Below are 7,575 nucleotides of genomic sequence, written 5' to 3'. Positions count from 1 at the left end.
CCTAGTGCTCTCCCCTCCTCCTGGTACTCTCCCCTCCCCCTGGTGCTCTCCCTCCTCCTGGTGCTCTCCCTCCTCCTGGCACTAGAATAAGCTATAGAGTCTTGGAATAAAACTCCACGTATCTGTGTTTGAGAACACATCCCTGCTGGTTTGGGGACATAATACAATAGAGTCCATTTGTAGGGGCTGCAACAAACGTTTCTATCCAAGCCCATCAGGTATCCCCTTCAAAGGAACCAGACCGTTTGCCTGCAACTCTATAGCAAACAAATATTCTGGAACCCACACTCACCATGGGGTCCAAGGGGGGGTACCCCTGGTGGGACTGCCCCAGGCTGAGGGGCTGCAGCTTGTTGTGGCTGCTGTGGCCCTGCAGTTGTCCCTGCCTGCCCGATCTGTTCAGAAGGGCCCAAGCTTCCAGGAGGGCCCCCACTGCCAGGAGGAGCAGAGGCCACAGCGGCTGGAGGCACAGCTAGACCATGGACTGTAGGTGGTCCAGCAGCCCCGGTGGGAGGTATGGGCTGGGAGCCTGGGGGCAGGGTTGGTGGCTGCTGCTGCTGCTGCTGGTGCATCTGCTGGAAGTGTTGCTGCCGGGCTCTCATCTCTGCATACTTCAGCTGCTCCATGTGGAAGGCTTGTCGGTCGGCCAGGAGCTGCTGCCTCTGATATTCCAGCTGCCGGCAGCAACGGGAAACTGTTACCCGGGACCCAGAAGGCCTCTCTGGCAACCGCCTCGCCTCCCACTTCCTCTTTTGAAAGACCCTCTCTCTCATGCTCATGTTTCCCCAAGACTCAACCATGTGTGTCTGAGACCAGCCACATTGCTCCTCACTGCACTGGAGTTAATCTGGTATGGTTTGGGCTCACTTCAGTTTCAAAGCTCTGAATTTGTTATTACTCTGATTTGAAAATGCCTCCAGCTTCTGTAACTCAAGTTCTTTCCTTCCTTGAAAATCAGCTACAAATTTAGTAGTTCTTTTTCTTTTTCTTTTCTTTTCTTTTCTTTTTTTTTGGTTTGTCCAAGACAGGATTTCTCTGTATAGTCCTGACTATCTTGGAACTCACTCTGTAGACCAGGCTGGCCTCGAACTCAGAAATCTGCCTGCCTCTGCTTCCCAAGTGCTGGGATTAAAGGTGTGCACCACCACAGCCTGGCAAATTTAGTAGACACTTCAGGTGGATCCACTGGCCTCTGAATTTTGACTTTATTCTTTATTATCAACTACAAATTTAGTATTTCTTAAGGATACACTTCAGGTGGATCCACTGGCATCTGAAATTTTATTTTATTCTGATTCTCTAAGCATTTAATTTTATTTTTATATGTTTATTGGTTTTTTCAAACTGGGTATCTCTATGTGGACCTGGCTGTCTTAGAACTCTTCAGACCAGGCTGGCCATGAACTCACAGAGAGCCACCTGCCTCTGCCTCCCAAGTGCTGGGTTATCTCTTATTTTAAAAAGTTATTTTTAGGGCTGGCGAGATGGCTCAGCGGTAAGAGCACTGACTGCTCTTCCGAAGGTCCTGAGTTCAAATCCCAGCAACCACATGGTGGCTCACAACCATCTGTAATGAGATCTGACACCCTCTTCTGGTGCATCTGAAGACAGCTACAGTGAATTACGCTGGAGCGAGCAGGGCTGGCAGAGGTCCTGAGTTCAATTTCCAGCAGCCACACACACGATGGCCCACGGTCATCTGTACAGCTACAGTGTACTCATACACATAAAATAAATAAAATAAATATCTTTAAAAAAAGTTATTTTTAGGGGTTGGAGAGATAGCTTAGCAGTTAAGAGCACTAGCTGCTTTCCAGAGGTCCTGAGTTAAATTCCCAACAACTAGATGGTGGCTCACAACCATCTGTAACGGATTTGATGCCCTCTTCTGGTTTATGCATTGTTAAAGTGTTTCTGAAATCTCCATTTTGTATATTTGATGTCTCTAGGAGCAGGGTCCCCATCTTGTACTCCTTTTTAAGCCCCCTCAAAGAAACGGAATCGATATTGTTGGTCCTGTCTACTTCCCAGGTTTACCTGCTGAGTCTCTTATTATCTCTCAAATCCACTCAGTCACTTAGACTTGTGAGAGCCTAGTGAGAGGCGAGCGTGGCTGGAGGACCTGGAGATGCAGCGGTCAGCCACCTGTGAGTCTCAGCCTCTAGGCTGCCTGCCCTGCCTTCAGTGTCAGCCTCAGGACTTCTGTTTTCTTCTGGCAGGTTCTAGACTCCTGCTGACACCTGATTGCATGCCACTCACCGCCTCTCGCTCCCTGTCCATTATCGTCTCCAGCTCCTCAAAATGTCGGAGTTTGATTTCTAGTTTCTTCATTTGGGTCTCCACCAGCAGAGCCACCAAAGACTTGATCTTCCTCTCCTCAACTGCAGCCAAGTGCTAGGCAAGAAGGAGTGGGACCGGGTGGGCGTTAGCCAGAGCGCTCAAACCAGAAACTCCAGGGAGAGAAGGATGGAGGGGCGGGGCAGATGCTGGCAGGCTTAAGGAAGTAGCTGCAATCACAACTCAGAATAGTATAGGGCTGGAGGGATGGCTCAGCGGTTAAGAGCACTGACTGCTCTTCCAGAGGTCCTGAGTTCAATTCCCAGCAACCACATGGAGGCTCACAACCATCTGTAATGGGATCTGATGCCCTCTTCTGATGTGTCTGAAGACAGCTACAGTGTACTAATATAAATAAAATTAAATTTTAAAAAAAGAGAGACAAGTAAAAGAAATTAAAGGGCTGGAAATGGTTAATAAGAGAATTAAGAAGTTTGGTGATAGCTCACTCAGGATAAAATAAGAAAGGAACAAATAGGCCAGCAGGAGAACCTTGAGAAACAGGAGTGAGGAGAGGGGCTGACTGGGATGGGGAAAGCATGGAAGGCATGCGGCTTCTGAGGGTTGTCCTCACCTTGGCCTTGACAGCAGCAGCGGCCAGGGCTGCGGCAGCAGCTGTCGACAGGTTGCCTTCACCAATGTCACGCTCCACCTTGGTTTTCCTTTCCCCCTCTGGCTCCGCCACTTCCTTTAGCACTTCCTCCTGCCCTTCCGTTGGCTCCTTGTCTTTCTCAGGCTCAACTGTGTGAGGACAGAGGTTGAATTAATTAGCCTTTTGACTTGTGTCTCTCCTGTACCCCTCGCCCTCTGGGGTGGCCACTCACCTATCGGGTCCGTGTCACTCTTCTCTGACTCCTTCTCACTGTCACCTTCTTTCCCTTTCTCTTCATCTTTCTTGGGAACCTCACTTATTTCCTCCTTTGCTTCTTCCTCTACAGCACCCCCTCCTTCCCGTGGTTCCTGAAGTTCCAAAGGAAGTAAGACATCAGAGGATGCAGCTCTCACACTAGGCCCAGGCTTGAGGCTGACTGACCCTCTTGTCCTTATTTATCTCTGTGTGTGCATGTGCACAAGTAGTGCATGCACGTGTATAGGTGTGTAAGCTCATGTGTGCACATGCCAAAGCCAAAGCAAGACAAGATGTTGGTCTGCCCTCCAATGACGGGGTCCCAAAATGATGGTTACAGGCACATAAAATGATGCCAAAGTTTTTATGTGGGTTTTCAGGTTTATAGAACAAGCACTCTTATCCAGTGAGCCCCTTATGCAGGGGTAATCTAGCTCCAGGAGAGTGTCCCGCACCACTTGGCTAAACCCAGGTCACTTCCTCTATACCTTAGGTTCTTTCTTCTCATCTGCTGCCTGGCCCTCTGGCCGTGCCTCCTCAGTCCCGCTTTCCTCTGGGCCCATGGAGAAAGGAAAGAAAGGACAGATGTCTGATAGATACGGTTCATTTATGTAACAATTTCCTAGTAGCTGAAACCTCAGGGACAGGGACAGGGAAGCCAAATTTCCTACAGTGATGTCATGAAGGAAAACAAAACCCCAGGGACTTTCTCTGCCACTTGTGCTGTGATTGATGTCAGTGTGGACAGGAACAGGGTGGGGAAGGTACAGGGAGGCTGGCTGGCTCTGTCTCTTGTTAAAATGGCAAAAGTCTAATAGTGCGTGCTCACCAATGCGCTCAGGCTCATCAGAGGCAGTCCCTGCGATGCCGCTACTCTCCAGACCAAAGGCTGGGTCGGCCTTGCCTGTGACTTTGGCTGCTTCTTCCACCTTGCGCACATGGGCTTCCACCAAGGCTGTGGGCACCTCTTCCTTCATTTTTGAGAACTCCTCTGTAAGACCAGAGGGAAGAGGCTGGGAGAAGGCAGCTGGGCTGTTCTGATGGTGCCTTTGAAGCCTTCTTCACAAGCCCATCTCTCTCTCTCTGAGACCAAAATGGAGCTCAGACAGATGCCTGAGCTAAGGCAGCACCAGACAAGGCCAGCAGGGCAGATCTGAGAATCTAGCTGTAAAAGCAAACTAAGAAGGCCACCCTCATCCCCAAATTACCTAGGGCTGACTTCGCAGCAGCAGAGGCAACTCGGGGATCAACGACAGAGGCCAGGAAAGCAACAGTGCTCATAACAGGGTTGCCTGACTGACTGAAAGGGATGGGCTGGTAAGCCAGAGGGCCTAGAGAGGCCTCTGAGTCCTCCAGGTATGGGTCTTCAATGGGAAGGCGAAGAAAATGCAAGATGCATTCATCCTGCGTGCGGCTTCCCACATGCTCAGACACTTTGTTCCAGTCGTCCTTGTACATTTCCAGAGCCTGGTGGGAGTGGTGGAGACACAACTCTGCTTACTTAGCCACTTTTCTAGAAGGTCAACTCCCCCCATCCTACTAAGGGCAGCTGGTTTCAAAGCTCTTTATGTTCTGGTATTTCTGTACTCTGGTGGATCCAGTGGGGATCTCCATAAGAAAGGATATGGAATTACAGACAGGCCTAACTCCCTGACCTGGGCTATTCCTGGGACAGCTATGACAGGCACCAGGAAGGGGAGAGACTGAGGCAAGCTCATGCCCCACTCACAGGGCAGCTATGTCCCAGTCACTCTGTCCATACAGCACAACTCCCCTTGTGTTCCCAATCACCTCCAGGAGCAGCAGTGTCTCCTGCTCTGTCCATTCCCGAGTGGCACTAGCTGCAGCTTTGCTCTGTGGGAAAGCAGGGGAAGGTCAGCACAGCAGAGTCTCAAAGGCCATCAGCCCCACGCTGGCTGCACCTCGTACCTTGGACGGGACGCTCTTCTTTGTGTACATGTCTGTGCGTAGCCCAAAGTTCTGCATGTCTGCTGGTTTCTCCTTGCCTTTATCAGGGAAGTTCAGCATTTGTTGGGAGGCAGAGCTCTGCTATTTGTGGAAGGGAGAAAAAAGGAGGTGAATGTAAGTGGCCACAGGGAGCCAGAGGCAGAAAGAGAGAGGAGAGAGAAAGAGAGAGAAGAAAGAGAGAGAGGAGAGAGACAGAGAGACAAATAGAGAGAGAGAGAGAAAGAGAGAGAGAGAGAGAGACAGAGAGAGAGAGAGAGAGACAAACAGAAGGAGCTTCCTTCCCGAAGCCAGGAATGCCCTGGGCGGGACTTCCTCCCTTCCTGCTGCAGCTCCTCTGCTCTCTTGCCTCTTCTTCCCAGGCAGGGGCCCCCCAGTGAAGGGGCAGATAAACAGCCCAGCGGGGTCTGCACCCCACCTACCAGCTCTGGCTTGCCCTTAGCCGTCTCTGGCACCAGGTCATCCAGCTCTTTGCCCTTCCGCCCAGCCTTGGTATCAGCATCAACCTGGCGGCCCTGGGGGACAGAGCTTGGCGTCATGGAAGCTGGGTAGGAAATGGGCAGGCCAAGGCCTTGGAGGCCTGAAGACCAAATGCTGGGCGGCCCACGAGCTCTAGGAACACTCATGCCACTGTTCCGTGCTGCCTCCATGATTAATTAGACATGTAGTTGGCATGATAGACATTTGTAGTCACATGTATCTTTACAGACTCTCTTAGGAGCTGGACAGCAGATCTTAGTCCTAGATTAGTCAGTATCTTGGTGTGAGCCACATAGTATCTTCTCATCTTAAAGAATGTGTGAGATGGAGATGAAAAAAACGAAGGTGATAAGTATGAGGGAAAATGGAAAAATACAGGAAATGTGACAAAGTATAAAAATCTCATACAAGTTATCATAAGCCATTTTCTCTGTCTGCTCCTCTTCTACACTAGCCTGCCTGCTCCCTGAGGATGAGGGACAGCTTCTCCCCTTCAGCAACTGCTCACAGCTTGGGCAGCAGAGCTAATAGACCACTGAGCACCTGTGCTGACGCCTGTGACCCTCTCCACCTCACAGTAAAGAAGCCTACAACTCTCTGAGTCTCTACCCTAAAAACATAAAAATGAAAAACAAACAGAAAAAGGAAAGTGCGAAGGAGACCACTCCACCCCACCCAGCCTTGTTCCCAGCACCCCTCACCCTACCTGTGGGGGCTTCGGCTGAAGAGGAACCAGCCCTGATGGTGTGTCAGCCAAGACATGGAAGTGAGAGGTGGGTGGAGGCCCCATTGGGGTTGGCCGACTCTCCGCATCTACCTGGTAGTTAATCAGACCCCACTGTTCCAGGAAGGCGTGGACCCTGTGAGAGAGAGGGAGGCTAGGCCACATGGAAAACCAAAAGGAAGGAACCCACCCCATCACCCACTCATTACCTAAGGAGCAGTGGCCCTAAGCACACGCGGCAGCCTGGACTCTTCTGCACAGCCGGCCGCACCCAGTGGCTTGTTAGGTAGTTAGTCTTTAGCAGAGCCCACAGCCCTGTCCTCTTTACTGCCAATCCCTACTCACCCACTCCTTCACCTGTTCTGACAGCTTCCCCTAAGGGAAAACTACTCTTGCTTGTTCCCTATCTTCTTTGAAAGTATCTGCAGCTCTGCCAAGACATACAGACATCCTCTCAAACTCTTTCTCCTCAGAAGCAAGACCCACCTCATGATAGCGCAGACATCACCCGCCAAGTTCCGCCGACAAGCAGTGGATGTTAGATACTCTTGGGGATTGAGTCGGTAAGTGTCGATCATGAAGTTCCGATACGCCAGGTAGCTTAGAAGAGTCAGGAAGACAAGTAAGAGGAAGAAAATTAATGTTTGTTGAGGCCCAAGGAGAGAAAAAATAATAGAAGTGCTAATGACCCAAAATATGCTAACTACATAGTATTTCCAGTTTCTCACTGGGGGCTGAGGGCTAGCCCAGTGGTTAGGAGCACTTGCTATTCTTGCAGAAGACCCAAGTTCAGTTCCTAGCACCCACACAGTGGCCCACAGTCATCCATAACTTCAGTGCCAGGACAAGATGCTTTCTTCTGCACTCCAGGGGCAGGTGCCAGGTGCACATGTCACACACACACACACACACACACACACACGCTCAAGTCAAACACTCAAGACACAAAGTAAATACATCTAAAAAATGTTTCTTGTATTTTTCCTGATGGCTTTTTTAATTAAATGAACTATCATCTTAATTTTATCTGGGAATCTCGGCCTCCTAAGTGCTAAGATTACAGGATATCTCGTCATGCTCGTTACTCAGTTTTTGGGGGAGGAAAAGCCCTTGTTTCCCAACTCAGAAATCAAAATCCAAAGTCCATTTATTTTATTTTATTTTATTTTTTTAGAAATTACTTCTCCCAGGGATCTGTCTCAGCCTTTTTTTTTTTTTTTTT

The 7,575-nt window shown here is 49.9% G+C and overlaps 1 protein-coding gene across 8 annotated transcripts in view; it reads right to left on the bottom strand.

The window, feature by feature from the left end:
• The window catches only part of Smarcc2 (SWI/SNF related, matrix associated, actin dependent regulator of chromatin subfamily c member 2), a 26,539-nt gene that overhangs the window by 2,320 nt on the left and 16,644 nt on the right, over positions 1-7,575 (bottom strand). For 4 of the 8 annotated variants that reach the window (XM_031350397.1, XM_031350401.1, XM_031350402.1 and 1 more), the window contains 12 exons: positions 6,840-6,953; positions 6,336-6,489; positions 5,572-5,664; positions 5,114-5,233; positions 4,976-5,038; positions 4,393-4,651; positions 4,014-4,175; positions 3,673-3,737; positions 3,162-3,297; positions 2,912-3,078; positions 2,260-2,394; positions 293-674 (listed from right to left, as the gene is read on the bottom strand). In XM_031350397.1, the coding sequence (XP_031206257.1) occupies positions 293-674; positions 2,260-2,394; positions 2,912-3,078; positions 3,162-3,297; positions 3,673-3,737; positions 4,014-4,175; positions 4,393-4,651; positions 4,976-5,038; positions 5,114-5,233; positions 5,572-5,664; positions 6,336-6,489; positions 6,840-6,953 (1,850 nt within the window). The remainder of the gene's footprint in view (positions 1-292; positions 675-2,259; positions 2,395-2,911; positions 3,079-3,161; positions 3,298-3,672; positions 3,738-4,013; positions 4,176-4,392; positions 4,652-4,975; positions 5,039-5,113; positions 5,234-5,571; positions 5,665-6,335; positions 6,490-6,839; positions 6,954-7,575) is intronic. The other 4 variants (XM_031350403.1, XM_031350399.1, XM_031350398.1 and 1 more) reach the window with 3 other exon arrangements.

Source organism: Mastomys coucha, unplaced genomic scaffold (assembly GCF_008632895.1).
Source record: "Mastomys coucha isolate ucsf_1 unplaced genomic scaffold, UCSF_Mcou_1 pScaffold4, whole genome shotgun sequence".
NCBI lineage: Eukaryota > Metazoa > Chordata > Mammalia > Rodentia > Muridae > Mastomys > Mastomys coucha.
This window is presented reverse-complemented; position numbering and strand designations above follow the sequence as displayed.